This window comes from Bidens hawaiensis, unplaced genomic scaffold (assembly GCF_021521415.1).
Source record: "Bidens hawaiensis isolate Kalapana, Puna unplaced genomic scaffold, B.hawaiensis_p1.1 tig00019208_1, whole genome shotgun sequence".
Classification (NCBI taxonomy): Eukaryota; Viridiplantae; Streptophyta; class Magnoliopsida; order Asterales; family Asteraceae; genus Bidens; species Bidens hawaiensis.
Window position 1 is genome coordinate 345,928 of NW_027492914.1, and position 17,293 is coordinate 363,220.

At 36.1% G+C, this 17,293-nt stretch overlaps 1 protein-coding gene across 1 annotated transcript; it reads left to right on the forward strand.

The window, feature by feature from the left end:
* The first annotated feature begins 12,919 nt into the window (after positions 1–12,919).
* On the forward strand, positions 12,920–16,320 carry LOC143557870 (disease resistance protein At4g27190-like). The gene has a single exon (XM_077046839.1). The coding sequence runs from the start codon at positions 13,242–13,244 to the stop codon at positions 16,116–16,118; it is 2,877 nt and encodes a 958-aa protein (XP_076902954.1). The 5' UTR covers positions 12,920–13,241; the 3' UTR covers positions 16,119–16,320.
* The last annotated feature ends 973 nt before the right edge of the window (positions 16,321–17,293 follow it).

Consider the following 17,293-nt stretch of genomic DNA (forward strand, 5'->3'; position numbering starts at 1 on the left):
GGTGAGTATTGGGGATGAATGGGAGTTAAATCGAAACAGTAATATCAACTTAACTGTGTTTGTGGTTTTGAATTAGAAATCCTGGCTTTGAAATTCGAAAAAGAACGACTATATAAGAGACAATGTTTGGTATAAAGTTGAATTTAACTAAGGACACATCAATCCAACACATCCATTTTGTTTTGATTGCAAAAACAAAAACAATGGCGTATGATTATACCCTCAATGCCTAGGAAATGCCTACAAAAGTTAGATGTTGAAAGTTCACACAAAATTCTTCGATAAAGCATGGGATGAAGGAAACCTATCGTTCTAACCGGAAAAATTGCTTGTATTCTTGTTCTTGTATGATCCAGATGCTATAAGAAATGATACTTTAGAAAACAAAATTCGTATATTCCAAATGTATATCAGTAGCAATGACACTATAGTATTAAATCATATTGTAAAATAGATTAAGCTAGATTCGGAAATATACTTATTTTATTTTATATTGTAACATATGTATATATGTGTCATACCGATCTGAATCTTACTTGTGGGTCGGATGGCAGTTATTGTCTAAGGGTTATATAACCCTAGGCGCTTTCACACTTGACGGTTATCGATTTCACTTTCAATATACAAATTAGTCAATTTGATTAAACAACAATCTGGTATCAGAGCCATTCAAAATCTCTGTTAACCTTCATTAATTGATTGTCAACATACACACGTACAAAGAATTCTTTCAAGTGATATACGAAAATACGATGGCGACACAAGGAAATGGATTGCAAACCCAAATCCCAATATTATTGGGACAGAATTACTACCATTGGCATATTCAAATGCGAGTCTTATTAGAATCACAAGACCTTTGGAGTATTGTTGAAACGGGTTGCAGCGACTTACCGGCGAATGCAACAGATGCGGTGGTTACGGAACACAAAGAAAATCAGCGACGGGACAAGAAAGCACTCCATATTCTATTTCAAGCATCCAGCGAAACCGTGTTTGAACGAATAGCGACATCATCTTCATCGAAGGATGCATGGGACACACTGCAAAAAGCATATAAAGGGGAACAACGAGTGCAACGGGTTAAACTCCAAACACTAAGATGCGAATTCGACATCATTCGAATGACTGAAACAGAAACCATTGAAGAATATTTCAACAAAATCAAAACTATTGTGTATCATCTTCGGATGAATGAAGAAAAAATTGAAGACCAAAAGATTATAGAAAAGATACTTCGGACATTAACAAGGAAATTTGAATCAGTTGTCGTTGCAATAGAAGAATCCAAGGACGTAACGATTATGTCCACAGAAGAATTGATGGGAATTCTACAATCACACGAGTTGAGACTAAAACAATACGATACACAACAAATAGATCAAGCGTTTCAGGTTCAAAATTCTAATTCAAATTCTGATCTTTATAGAAATAGAGGCTTTAGAAATTATAACTCCCATGGAGGACGAGGTAGAGGAAGAGGCAGATTCTCCTACTCAAACCGCGAAATAAAATGCTATAACTGTCAAAAATTGGGTCACATAAGTAGGAATTGCCCCATGAAAAACAATGATGAACAAAGAGATAACGTATTAATGCATGAGGATGATGAGAATAACGAAGAAAATGAAACCATGTTTATGATATTTAACATGGAAGAAACCTACAATCAAACCCAATGGTACCTGGACAGTGGTTGTAGCAATCACATGACAGGCAATAGGCATGCGTTTATTACTTTAAATAATGCCGAAAGAAGAGAAGTTAGAACTGGTGACGATAAGAGACTTGAAGTACTAGGGTGTGGTGATGTTCGAATAAATCTCAAAGGAAAAGAAAAAACCATACAGAATGTGTTCTATGTTCAAGGACTTAAACACAATTTGTTGAGTGTTGGACAGCTAACACAAAGAGGTTATGATGTGCATTTTAAAAATAATCAATGTGAAATCAAAGATCAATCAGGGACAACTATTGCAAACATAAGAATGACGGGTAACAAAATGTTTCCTTTGAACCCAAGTAAGGATATAACATTAGCCCTAAACATGTTCTTCAAAGATGACTCAACACTTTGGCATCACCGATACGGACATGTGAACTATGATACCTTAGTTAATATGAGTCAGAAAGAGATAGTTACGAGATTACCAAAAGTACACAGAACTGATCAAATATGTGAAGGATGTGCATTAGGGAAACATGCAAGAAAATCATTTCCAAAAAAGGCAAAATGGCGGGCAAGTAAAGCACTCGAATTGATACATTCTGACATATGTGGACCAATGAGAACGCAAACCATCGGAGGCTGTAAATATTTTATCACTTTTATAGACGACTTTTCTCTGAAATGTTGGATATTCTTCTTGAAAGAAAAGTCACAGGCTATACATTTCTTCAAAATATTTAAGGCCGGAGTAGAAACACAATCAGAGAAAAAAATCAAGTGTATTAGAACTGATCGTGGTGGTGAATATTGTGGCATTCATTTTCAAAATTTCTCGAATGAACATAGGATACATCACCAGTTGACCACTAGTTATACACCACAACAGAACTGTGCCGCGGAACGAAAGAATAGAACAATTATGGAAATGGCCAGAAGCATGTTAAAAGCAAGAAACCTGCCTAATAAATATTGGGGCGAAGCAGTAGCATGTGCAGTATATTTATTAAACAGGATTTCAACAAAGAGTGTACCAAGTGTGACTCCTCAAGAAACCTGGTCCGGGGTTAAACCGAAAGTTGATCACCTGAGAGTATTTGGGAGTTTGGCATACGCACATATACCGGAACAAAAAAGAGGAAAGCTAGATGACAAAACCGAAAAAACAATTTTTATAGGTTATAGTGAAAACAGCAAAGGATACAAGTTATATAATCATACAACTAAACGAACTATAGTGAGTAGGGATGTAAAATTTGATGAGGGAAATACACTAACTCACGATATTCAAGGGGAACAAGGAACACCATTTTTGATTATCAACAATCAATCGAATAATGATCGCATGCCCATTACTGATGATATTACAATGGACTCTGAAATATCAAATGATCATCATATGAAGATACTTCGAGAGAAAACATTAACACCCAAGAAATAGAAAACACGTTAGACGCACCAACAAGTTCTCAAAGTCCTCCTCAGAGAGTTAAGACTCTAAATAGTATATATCGCAAAACAAGACCTCTAACCAAGCAACAAACGGAAAATAAATACCAAGAAGCAGAAGGGTTATTTCATGAAAATCAATCGAGTTATGTCTTCTTTTCGAACACCGATCCTTCAACCTATGACGAAGCTAACCAAGATGAGAAATGGAGAAATGCTATGGATGACGATATTCATTCCATAATCAAGAATGAGACATGGGATCTTGTGGATCTACCACATGGACACAAGCCCATCGGAGTCAAATGGATTTACAAAACTAAGTTTGACAAACATGGAAACATAGGCAAATATAAAAGCCAGGCTGGTGGTGAAAGGATATAAACAAAATTATGGTATAGATTATCAAGAAGTATGTGCTCCGGTGATCAGATTCGAGACGGTACGATTAGTTATTGCATTGGCCGCTCAATATGGGTGGCATCTACATCAAATGGATGTAAAATCTATCTTTCTTAATGGCTACTTAAGGAAGAGGTATACATAGAACAACCACAGGGATACATTAAACCCGGAAACGAACATAAAGTATGTCTACTAAAAAAGGCTCTCTATGGCTTAAACAAGCACCACGCGCTTGGTATACTAGGATTGATGAGTACTTCATAAGAAACGGTTTCAATAAATGCACCTTTGAACACACACTGTTTTTAGAGATAACAAGCAAGGTACATTTACTTGTATGTTTATACGTTGATGATATTATTATTGCAAGCAATTCATTAGAAGAAATACATGAGTTTAAGAGTGAAATGAAACAAGAATTCGAGATGACGGATATGGGAATTCTGCATTACTTTCAGGAATGGAGATATCTTATTCGGGTAATAACATTAACATATCTCAATGAAAGTATGCACAAAGTATGCTTGAAAGGTTTAATATGATAAATTGCAAGTTTGCTATTACTCGGACTAAAGCTAAATAAAGATGACCCAAAAGAATCAATTGATCCAAGTATATATCGAAGCTTAGTAGGCAGCCTTATGTATCTCACAAATACTAGACCAGACATAATGTTTGCTGTTAGCAAAATAAGCCGGTTTATGGAAGAACCTACACAAACTCACTGGGAAGCAGGAAAAAGAATACTACGCTATGTAAAAGGAACACTAAATGATGGAATCGTTTACTCCAACAATCCAGGAAGACTTGTGGGTTTTAGCGATAGTGATTATGCAGGGAACTTGGACGACAGCAAGAGTACTTCTGGTTATGCATTTCAGATGGGATCCGGGGTAGTATCTTGGCAATCTAAGATACAAAAAGTGGTGGCTCTATCATCCAAGGCAGAATACATCGCTCTATCCTTGACAGGTTGCCAAGCTCTATGGCTTAAAGGGATACTCAAGGAACTAAAATTCGATTACAATGAATCTTTAACATTATATTGTGACAACAAATCGACCATATGCCTTACAAAGGATCCTGTACAACATGGAAATAGCAAGCACATTCGTGTAAAGTATCATTTCATCTGAGATTTGGTAAAGAATCAAGAAGTTAACATACAATTTTGTGCTACTAAACAACAAGTTGCAGATATTTTCACCAAAGCATTACAACCTAAAAGACTTTCTTCGGTTCAAGAAGTTATTGAATGTTCTCCCAATTTAGCTTACGGGAGGATATTAAATCATATTGTAAAATAGATTAAGCTAGATTAGGAAATACACTTATTTTATTTTATATTGTAACATATGTATATATGTGTCATACCGATCCGAATCTTACTTGTGGGTCGGATGGCAGTTATTGTCTAAGGGTTATATAACCCTAGGCGCTTTCACACTTGACAGTTATCGATTTCACTTTCAATATACAAATTAGTCAATTTGATTAAACAACATATAGAAGAAAAATATGCCCTTCCTCTCATGACTACTACCGCTGCAAAATTGTAAGGCCAAAGAGTTATGACTTGCGATATCAAATTACGAAACCCGTAATATATTAATGGTCAAGTTAATAATTAAAGTGAGCGGGAAATCCGGATACGAGACGAGAAATTCGGTGCACGAATTTAGCTTTAACGGGAAGGAGATCTTCTAGAATGTTTGTTATTTGGCTATATATAGGTTCTTGTAATATGTATGTGTGTGTTCTCATGGTATAAATCACCCACCCAAGGATAGCTCACCTTGGGTGGGGTCGGTTCGTTTAATGTATTAATCTTTTAACCTGCAACGAGATCGTTCACTTATATTCTATCTTTATATTATCTTTCTTCGGTCGTTTGATTTGCCACACCCGTCTCGACACTTTTTATCAAGAGAAAAACCATTCGTATGGTCGTTTTGGGACCTACTATTGGTATCAGAGCGGGTAAATCTTGTGATTCAACTTTGCTCTTAATATGCGGGTTCTATTTTCGCCATTACCCGAACCGAGACGTTAAAACCCGTTGAAGTTTTGAAAATAAAGTTTGAAGATCTTGGAAATAAACATGCTTGAAGTTCGTCTTTGTAGATCTGGGAGTTTCACAGCCAAGTTTAGGAGGTGATGTTGGCTTTCCGGTTTGATTTGCCGGTGAGTATTATGATGGTTACAATGGTGGTGGTTCAGAAAGTTATCCGGTGACATGGCGTGATCACCGGATCTTGTTTTCTGGTGATTCCGGCCACCAAAATGGAACAGAAAATCCGGCTGCTTTTCCGGCTGCGTTGAACGGCGAAGAAAGAGAGGAAGAAGATGAATATGGGTGGCTGGAGATTTTTATTACGGCAGGAAGTGGCGGCGGGGTTGGAAGCCGCTTTTCCGACGACGGTAGCCGGAATCAGTTTTCTAGTGGCCGGATGAGAAGATGACGACTGAGGACTTGGATGTTGGTTCTGGGACACAGTGGTGAGTGGTGTTAATATGTTGGAGCATGACAGCGGTTGGTCACCGGAATCGATTTTCCGGCCATCAAATTTTCCGGCGGGGTTCTGAAGGTGGCGGTTGTTGATGTTGATGGAGGCTGCCTTATGTTTTTCAGCTTAGGGGTTTTTTTTCATCCCCTGGTATTTTTTTTTGTTGTTATGGGCTAGCCAAGACTTGCATGGGCCAACACTCTTAATGGACCAGCATGTTATTATTTGTTATGGGATGTTGGGCTCATTTTAGATTTGGGCAGATTATGTTTTTCGGCCTAGTTACCTTGGTCTGTCATATGAGAACAAGATCATTGATCTAGGTAGATTGTTTTAACATGTTGTGGGTTGTAAGTATTCAAGGTTTATGTTTAAATGAACTCGTATTTTTGGAAGGAGATTGATGTTCAGGGTTGACTAAACTAAAGAAAGTCAAATGCGTTCGGATTTTCGCCATTGTTGGACCGTGTTCAAAGCATGTTATTTCTATGTTATTTTCGAGACGTTTAAGAAGTTGAGGAACTTTGACCAAATTGAATATGAATTTGGACTTAAAGAGGAAATAACAAGCTTTGTCATTTGATCGTTGTCGGCGGTGGATCATACCTTTACCTTTAGGGGGTGATTGAATAGGCTTCGGCTATATCGGGTTGATTCGTGAAGATGCGAGACACGATTCAACAATGTTTTAATATCATAAGTCAAAGGGGTGATTGTAAGGCCAAAGAGTTATGATATGCGATATCAAATTACGAAACCTGTTACATATTAATGGTCAAGTTAATAATTAAAGTGAGCGGGAAATCCGGATACGAGACGAGAGCTTCGGTGCATGAGTTTAGCTTTAATGGGGAGGAGATCTTCTAGAATGTTTGTTATTTGGCTATATATAGGTTCCTGTAGTCATATGTGTGTGTTCTCATGGTGTAAATCACCCACCCGAGGAGAGCTCACCTTGGGTGGGTCAGTTCGTTTAATGTATTAATCTTTTAACTGACATGGAGATCGTTCACTTATATTCTATCTTTTGTTCGGCCGTTTGATTTACCGCACCCGTCTCGACACTTTGTATCAAGAGCAAAACCATTCGTATGGTCATTTTGGGACCTACAAAAACGACATCTGAAACTTAAATACTTAGCTCGAAGACCTGAAAACGGTGATAATACTAATTTCCTCCTATTACAGAAAAATATAATAGATTGGAATCAGCCGAGTGCAACAGTGAAATTAACATTTAACAATAAAAGATAATCGAAAACGAAAAGAAATCAAATATGAAATGCATTTCAGAATGAAAATGGCAATGTTAGCCGTCACTAGGGCTGTCATTTTTACTCAAAACCTGAAATTCAATTCGAGAAGACATATCTGGACCCGAACTAACCAGAACCCGAACAGAAGTAATTTTGGTTGGTTGTAGGGCCCCGTTTTGTTTATTAGTCTTTTGTATTTGTTTGTTCAATTTACGATGTATCAAGTTAGCTTGTCGGTTTGTTTATTGAATGTTTGGGCCCGATGCCATGTAAACAAAGCCCATTGGGCCGTTAATAATGAAAGACAAGCATGGTATAGCTTGCACTATAAATAGTGCAAGCATGAACATGCATATCAACCTTTTGTCATTTCTCTATATTATTCACCTACCAACTCTCTCCCTACTCCTTTCATTCCTTTTTTCATTTCATTTTCGGGTAATAAACCAACACTCACAAGATCCGAGATCTCGGTTACTTACTAGTGATTTCCGCTAGCTAGAAAGTGAGATTGATTCAAGAACTTGTTTGATCCGTTCTTAGGACATACATTGGTTCTCAAGTTTGAATTATAAGTTTCGGGTCAACCCGAAAAACCCGAATAAAGTTTTAGTTTTGAAATTAAATATATCATCATCATCATCATCGTACTCAGTATATCCCACCAATAGCAATGCTATGGTAGGGTCTGAGGAGGGTAAGATGTAGACAGCCTTACCTCTATCCCATAGGGATAGAGAGGCTGCTTCCGGTGAGACCCCCGGCTCGATAGTAGTTTTGCATCAAGCCTTGGACATAAGGCACATAGCACTCAATCATCGGGACACCGGCTGATCGGTGCATGTGCCCTTGTCTTTCGGCTATCAACGCCACCACATGATGCCTGATTAACCTTCCGCCACTTTTAACGTTATTTTCACGAGATTAGTAAAATAACGTCAAAATTAGTGCAATTTTACTTTTGCCCACCCGAGGGTTCACTAAAGTAATCAAAATTAGTGCAATTTTACTTTTGCCCACCCGATATATTGAAATTAAATATATCTTTGGATATAATATGCTAAGTCTTAGCCACTAAAGTAATCAGAATCCGATTCTAATCGACTGTAGTCATTCTAACTATTATGGATCGATTATTTATTGTTAATTTATGTTTTTTGTTTATTACTAATAGCAATCGTAATCTAACAACCAAATCATGCCCAATCGAAGATGATTATGGTTCGAGTTAGTTTTACTCTTTTTTATGTTGGTTTATTATTTTGATTGTTTCCTTACAAGCAAAGAATAATATTTTGTTTTAATTTTAGCATTGTAGTTTTTTTAACTTTTTTTTGTTTTTGTTTTCTAAGATACTCGATTAACCCAACCCAAAAAAACATGAACTTGAATTATCAAAACCCGAAAAACTCGTGAGAGATTTGGGTTGAGCTTCTGGTCAAGATTTAAAACTTTGAAACTCACATAATCAAAAAGCAGACCCGAAGACACCCTTATAACCAACGTCAACGAGGACTCGGAGTGGTGGCCTCAGCCGTGACCAACGAGGACGTTGGCCCTTTGTTATGGACTGAAACCAAAAACGATTAGTCTACCAATTAATGTGATACGTGTTTCAAAAGGTTTGTTGTTTAGTTTAAGTTGATAAAACATACATACGTCTCTGATTGAGGCACATTGGTAAGGAACCTTTGCTTACTAGTGTCGTGTGTTTATATTTGTTGATGCCTAAGATTGGCAGTTAACCAGATTTGTTTGTCAATAATGAATTTGTTAAATGGCATGAGATTGATGTTCAGTTGCATGCTTCAACCCCGGGTATGATTTGCTTTTAATTGAATTGTTACAACTTGTTTGTTTACTTGCTCATTCTTAAACCATTGCTAGTGTGATCAGCACTCTAAACTATTATTCACAATTGATAAGTACTTCATAATGTTAAGAATCAATTACAAAACACACTGACCACTTACTACTCGTGGTTCGACACTCCGCTTATCCTAACTAGTTAAGGTGAATAGAACACTATTTTAATTTTATTTTTTATTAGACCACGGGGTCTAGATCAGCATACTAATTTATGTCTACAATTTAGTGTTGATATCGACGACACCAACCGAATTCACGTAGGTTTGTTGTCGGTTGGAACATAGATGTGTTTTTTTTGTTTTAAGTTTTTTTTTGGTATATGTTTTGGCTTACTAATTTATGTTTTTTATTTAGTGTTGATATCTTCAATAGAAACCGAATTCGAGTCGGTTCACGGTTGCAACACACGGGTTTTACTTTTTTTTCACCGCGGGTTTTTGTTATATATATATATATATGATCAGGGTTATGAGAGAACTTTTTTGAAATTGAGAACTATGATAACCATTTTGGACCACAAAAAACCCAAAATAAAAAAAACACAAAAATGAAAAAAGTAAAAAAACCAAAATTCTTATTTTATCATCCGGTTTCATAAAGAAAACTCGGTTTAGCTAAATTATATACATGTTTTTTTATACACATATATATAATTTAAGATAAATGATATTGTACATATGTGTATATTACGTAACTAAAGATTAAATAAAATTATACATATGTGTATAATACGATGTGATTTTTTTTGATGGAACCGCAATGAAATATAAGAATTTTGGTTTTTTTACTTTCTAAAAGTTTTCGCTTTTTTTTTGTTTTATAATTTTTTAAAATTTTTTTAAATATCAAAATATCTTATTGATATTCATATAGATTGTTATGCACAAAATACCAATATATTTTCACTTGTCGTATTTTAAATATCATTATACTTTTTATGTACAGTCATTAAAAGATGGTCTTTCTTTTGTCTTGGTTGTTATTGGAAATTATTATGATAACAGATTTTTTTTCTAGTAGTCCTCATAATAACCCTTTCTTTAATTTGTCTAGTTTGTTATTGGAAATTATGATAAGTTGATAACAAATGTTTTTATTAGTAGTCCTCATAATAACCCAAGTGGGATAAAATTCATCTTTTGATGATTCACAAATGTGGAATGACTACACATTTGTTTTATAACTACCGTAAAAATAGTAAGGACATAGCAGAGTTACTTGTTTACCCCTTTTATAAAAGATAAATTTTAAATAATATTGAGATTTGTTTAAAGGTTAACAAATAATTTAACTACACATTTTGCATATTAATTCCATAGAACATCATAATTTGTTAATGACATCCAAGAACTATATATCTCTGGTAACACAAGTATTACTTTACACTATTGCAGTTTTGTATGCTATGAAATTGTATCAATATGTTTAAGTCGAAGGTTAGGTTTTAGCCAACACGTTTAATATCTACGAATGCCGATTTTGTTCAGGATTTGCGATTTTGTTACATTATTTTAAATGATTGTGGGCATAAGTTTAGCCACATACCAGTTTTGATTTCTACACATGCCTAACTTGACAAGAAAAGTTATTGTCATTGATTTTGTATTTTGCTTATAAAAAAATCACTCGCACAAATCTTCAACTCTCATATCTTGACATGCAGACAACACAGATCCTAGAAAACAGCTTGACTTGATTTCAAACACGAGTACTCTATGAAATAACTATAAATTACGCTTGATCTCTAAAACAAGGTGAAACAATCAAACAAACAACTGTTACCGTATGTTATGCAGGACTGCTATTGATGTTTTCTATTTATTTATTCTTTATATTTTTGCAGCTTAATGTATACATGAAACAAAATACAGAGCATGACCCGACATATTGAAGATATGTTATTTTCTCTCGATATTTTGTTTTTGTTCTTTATATGGATTAATATGTATTCGGATTACAGTTTGTTTAAAATGTTAACAAGTAGTGATGATGGGAGATGATACATGGAGACGGTTGTTTCCTCATCACTTTAATAAGTCGTACCCCTACCCCTTTTTTCATGCCAACATTCTACTTTGAAAATTGTTCCCATAGCCAGTCTGGTAAAGGCGGTATGCATGAAAATACTTCTTGCTATGGCTGATCATGGACAAACAGTAAATGGTTATCATGGTGGTGGGTCCCCTGAAGAGGTATATACTCAACATACTTCTAATAGTGTCATAATGCAGGTTGAAACATCAATCGGAGTTTGACACCCCATCTTGTAAATTTGATCAGGTATGTATACATTATTTTATAAATTATATGATTTTAATTCTGATTATTATTTTTTTATCTCAAATGTTAGCACTAATTCTTTTATATAGTGGAAAATGTTATATTTTTAGGTATAATTATCCTGGGGAAGATCAAGATTTAAGAGAACAGAGTGTTGAAGTATCACACATATTTTCTGATTTTATTTATATAATAGATCCATATTCATCTCATGTGCCATAATAATGAAAACATAAAAAGATTTAGCCTTTATAAATTTTCAGGGTGGTCTAAGTGACGGGTATACAAGAATTTTATAACGTTTAGTATGTGTTTGGCAGGTATTGCTTTCCATCTTAACAGGTCCAACCGCGGATATCAACAAAGGCAACTGGATATAGAAGAATGCAATTGGCTAAATTCAAAAGAGTGCGAGAGTAATGTTTTTTTTTTAAATATTGTTTATAATCTCGAATAACAATTTGATATATTGAACATCTATAGTAGAAATTTTTAGTTTTATTTGTGTATATTAGTATGTAAATATATATATGTATATATAAATTTTATAATTTTTTTGTAAGGAATTTTTGGATGCCTTGCGATCGGAAAGCTAGTCGCAAATCTGTAACAATGGTGGTAACAGTGGTAGCAAAATTTGCGACTGTGGCGAGGCGGTCGCAAGATTTGCGACAGCAGCGGTTCTCAAAATTCGCAACTGCCGCAGCAGCGCTCGCAATATTTACGACAACAACATCGGTTGCAAATGAAACAGCGGTCGGAAAATGGTCGCAACAGAGCATTAGCGACGTGGATTTTTCTGACTGCATTTTTAGTTGCAAAATGGTCGCAACAGGGCATATGCGACCGTTTTGCGACCGAAAAGATGGTCGCAAATGCCTATTTTTCTAGTAGTGAAAATGGTTCTCAAAGTTCTCAATTTGCAAAGGGTTCTTTTAGGATCCTTACCCTACACACACACACACATATATAAAGAAAAAATAAAATTAAGTTAGACAGATTTATTTAGTCCGTTGAATTTCTTTGATTTTCCCGTTATATATGCTGAAAAAATAAAATCATCATCGTACTCAGTATATTCCATCAATAGCAAAGCTATGGTGGGGTATGAGGAGGGTAAGATGTAGACAGCCTTACCTCTACCCTATAGGGATAGAGAGGCTGCTTCCGGTGAGACCCCGGGCTCGATAGTAGTCTTGCATCAAGCCTTGGACATAAGGCACATAACGCTCAATCATCGGGACACCGGCTGATCCGTGCATGTACCCTTGTCTTTCGGCTATCAACGCCACCACATGATGCCTGATTAACCTTCCACCACTTTTAACGTTATTTTCACGAAATTAGTAAAATAACGTCAAAATTAGTGCAATTTCACTTTTGCCCACCCGTGGGTTCACACATATATACATTATATGCGCGCACCGCAAGCAGGGCGTACAGAAAAAATAAAATAAAAAGAAAAAAAATAAATTAACTGATGCAAATTTTTGCTACGTTGATGGCACGCTATCAACGCCATTTCAGACAAATGAATTCAAGAAGCAACAGTTAGATTTGTTATTTAGAATCATTTACGAAACATCTGAATGAAATAAGAACAAATTTGGTCGGATTTTCCAAAGCACTTTCAATTAGTCACTTCCAAGAAATTTTTATTACTTATTAATGGAACGCCACTATGTGTTTTTTTTTTATTAATTAGAATCAGTACAAAAGAACATTGGCATTTGAAGAGTGTCTACTTTCTATTTAAGCCCTGATTCATAGGCATTTGAACAATATTCCATCCCTTGTTTCATTCACACTATGGAAGCTATAGGGTCTGCGGTTATCGATGGCGCTAAAACAATGTTTAAGTTCACGTTTTCAAGAGTTAAGACTCTTTCCAAGTATGAAGAGAACATTTTTGAACTCAGGAAAAAGATTGTTGAGCTCAGAGGCAAAAAGATGGCAATTGAAGAATATATCTCCTTAGCCAGACTAGAAGGTAAAACTCCAAAACCACAAGTAAACGAATGGTTGAAGAGTGTTTCTCGAGCAGAAGATGATGTAAAGCCGCTGCTAGAGATGCCTGATAAGATGATGCACCAGTACCTCCAATGCTGGACGGTAGCAAAGAAACTTGAGCTGGTGAAAGATCTGATTTCTACTCATTTTGACACAGTTGCCCTAGAAAGAAGCTCTCCGATAATAGCAGTGCAAGAAATGGCAGTTGCGAGTCTGGTTGGGCAGGGGGCAGCATCCCATATGAAGCGGCTTTTGGAAATACTGAATCGGGATGATATCACAAGGATCGCTGTCTGGGGGATGGGTGGCATAGGGAAGACAACTTTGGTCAAGAACTTGAACAATAAGTTGCGAGTTTCCACGACAACGTGTTTTGATATCGTCATTTGGGTTCAAGTGTCCAGATGGTTTGATGTTAGAACAATTCAGTCTCAGATTGCCAACAGAATCCATTTAAAAGTCGAAGATGGAGACACCGATCAGCATACAGCTAACAGAATTCTTCGAACACTGAAATGGAGTCGGAAGATCCTGCTGATTCTTGATGATGTGTGGGAAAAGATTGATCTTGATGCTGTGGGAATTCCACCAAGGGATCCTAGATGTAAGGTCCTTTTAACCACCCGATCTCGTGATGTGTGCAGGCGGATGGTTGTTGATGTTTCTCTTCAGCTAAATCTTATGAATGACAAAGATTCTTGGGATCTTTTTGTTCAAAGTGTCGGATCGGTACTATCTAGCGACGGGATAGAATCTCCAGCAAGGAAAATTGCTGCAAGTTTCCATGGGCTGCCATTACCAATCAAGACTGTTGGAAACTCAATGAGGGACATACCACAAGTTGAGTTGTGGGAAAATGCATGTCTTAGGTGGCGGTGCTCTTCACCCTTGTTCGTGAACATCGAGAAAGAGATATTTGGGACTCTAGCTACAAGTTATTATTCCTTGCCAAGTAAGATTCTGAAGCAATGCTTTTTGTTTTGTTCTTTATACCCGGCAAGCTATTCAATAGATGTTAATGAACTAATCCAATGTTGGGTTTCTGATGGTTTACTCAATGAGAACCAAACCGTAGCGGAAACTTTTAATGATGGGTTTGGTTTAACTGAACGTCTGAAGGACTTGTGCCTACTAGATCAAGATGTAGCAGAAGGAATCGTGAAAATGCATGACATTTTTCGTGATTTAGCTATACGTTTGTCTCGAAATGAAGAACCGTTTGGATTTCACTCTCAATCCAGTCTTCCTTTCTATCAGATGCCAAATGAGTCTTCTAGAAGAGCGTCTTTCGTATGTTGCAAGATTAAAAAGTTGCCACTATATCCTTTATGTTCTCAGCTAACTGTCCTGCTTCTCCAAGATAACCCTATAGTGAAAATCCCAGATGAGTTTTTCCATAATCTTAAGTCTTTAAGAGTATTGAATTTAAGCAACACTCGAATTACGTCTTTGCCCTCATCTTTTATTTGCTTGAGTGAATTGCGTGCTCTCTTTCTAAGAGACTGTTTTATTGAAACGCTACCTTCTCTCCAGTCTCTTGGTAAACTATTAGTTCTTGACCTTTCTAAAAACCGAATAAAAGCTCTTCCTGAAGGGTTTGGAAGTTTAAATAGTTTAAAAGAATTAGATTTATCATGCACACACTTTTTAGAGGAAATAATAGCCGGAAGCATATCAGGATTATCAAGTCTCGAGACTCTAAATATGTCATGTAGTGCTTTCAATTGGAATCCGAAGATGGGTCGTGCAATTGCTCCCCAAAGAGCAACATTTGAGGAGTTATTATCATTGGATCGACTCTCGGGCCTTCAAATAAGGCTGGACTCAGTTGACTGTCTGGCACATGCATCTGCTTGGATCATGAAGTTATCAAAATTTAATATCCAGATTACTCCATGGGCCCATGGTCCAAACGGTTATGTTGCCAAACGCAATGAAAAACGATTGGGTCTTAGAGGTGTTAATCTCTTGCAAGAAGACCTTCATGATCTTTTATACAACACAAGTTATCTGGATATGTTAACATGTGTAGGCATGACCCAAAGACACTGGCTTCACCTATCATCGTTGATATCGCTAAATTTATCGAAATGTGATGATGTAACACATTTAATTAGCAAGGAAAGAAGTTCTCGGGAAATGTTTCCAAATTTACAGCACTTGGTTCTCAACCGCTTGAAGAGTTTAGAGACTATTGTTGAGGGGATAATACCAAGAGGAAAATGCCTTAAAAATCTGAAGACAATTCAAGTATCGGATTGTCCAATGTTAAAAGGAGTGGTATCTTATGCAATGCTTCGTCATGTTAAGAACCTTGAAGAAATTAAGGTAAGCGGTTGTGATAACATGTCTTACATCATTGATTCAGGGGAGCATGAAGAAACTCTTCCTAAGTTGAAGGTGTTAGAGATGAACAACATTGTCAGTTTGAGGTCAATCTGCGTTGGTACATCAGTTTGTCCCGTGTTGCAGAGGATTGAAGTTTCTTGTTGTCCCGAGTTGAAGGAACTTCCACTTTCAAACTCTAATTTATCCAGTTTGAAAGAGATTAGAGGTGAGATCAAGTGGTGGAACAGTTTAATATGGGAGGATGATGATGTTATGAACAAGTTTCGACAATATTTTCAAGCATACCCTAGGGAGAACTGCTCAAGGAAGAGAAAATATAAAACATAATTTTGTTTTCATTTCCCTTTAATTTTGTGATGTTGGCATTGATTTTGTATTATTTACAAAACATTACTAGTGGACTTGCCTTATACTTCAGTTTGGTAGACCAACAGCCTGCTAGAATATGATTACTATCGTTTCTTGCGAGTCTCATTCTTCGTATAACAATAATTATGTTTAGTATTTGAATTGAGAAAACAATATCGGTACTATCTTACATGTAGCAAGATTGGGGTGGTTTAGGTAACTTTTTAAAATTACTAACTTTCGTGAATTTGAGGACTTGATATTGCTGTATATGAATACGGGGCATTTTTAGATTTAGTGCACATTATGCCCAAATTCGATCTTCCTAATCTTAATTTTCCCAAGTATATGTAGAATAACACATTTTGTAATGCTTAATGAATACTATCTGGTTTCCGTACCCAAGTTTTCACATGTCCTAATCACAAGTTGCATCTCACATTATAAGATGTGACATGTTTATTGTATTGTATTTTATTTGTATTGATGTTTCTTTTTTCCTTTAGACTATGTTGTAGTCACAAGTTGCATTCTACATATTGAGATTTAAATTATGGTTTTGAATATCAATTAACATTTAACAAAATACAATAACCGAAAACGAAATAATAAAAGTGCACCGTTACTTGTTGCATCGCGAGACTGAACTGGCGTTCATAGCAAGCATTACAACTTGCGCGCCTCACCGATTACCGTTACAAAAACTGCAGTATGTGTTTGAAGATGGCTTTTTGGACTGGACCGTGGATTTTGTAATTGGGCCATAATGGACAATTTTGAGTCGATGTCATTTTCAAATAGTGGTCCTTTAGGGATGGACGTTAGATTTCAACCTTCATAAATTATAACTATGCTTTGAGGATACGCGTTAGCACTTAGCAGTATCGTAGAACTCGTTAGTCGCTAGTCGTACAGTAGGATAAGGACTAGCAATTAATAAGGATTAGTCGGGATTCATTGGATTGGAATTTATATGTAATTTTCCAATTATACATATACAAAATAACGATTAATCAGTAACTAGTCGGTAGGGTAGCAACCAGCGGTAGACATGCTTTTCCCAATAATCTTCAACGAGAGAATACCATGGTAATATTTGATAAGAAAAAAACTTTCTATGGTTACGTTTAAGAATCAAACAGTCAGACAACTAA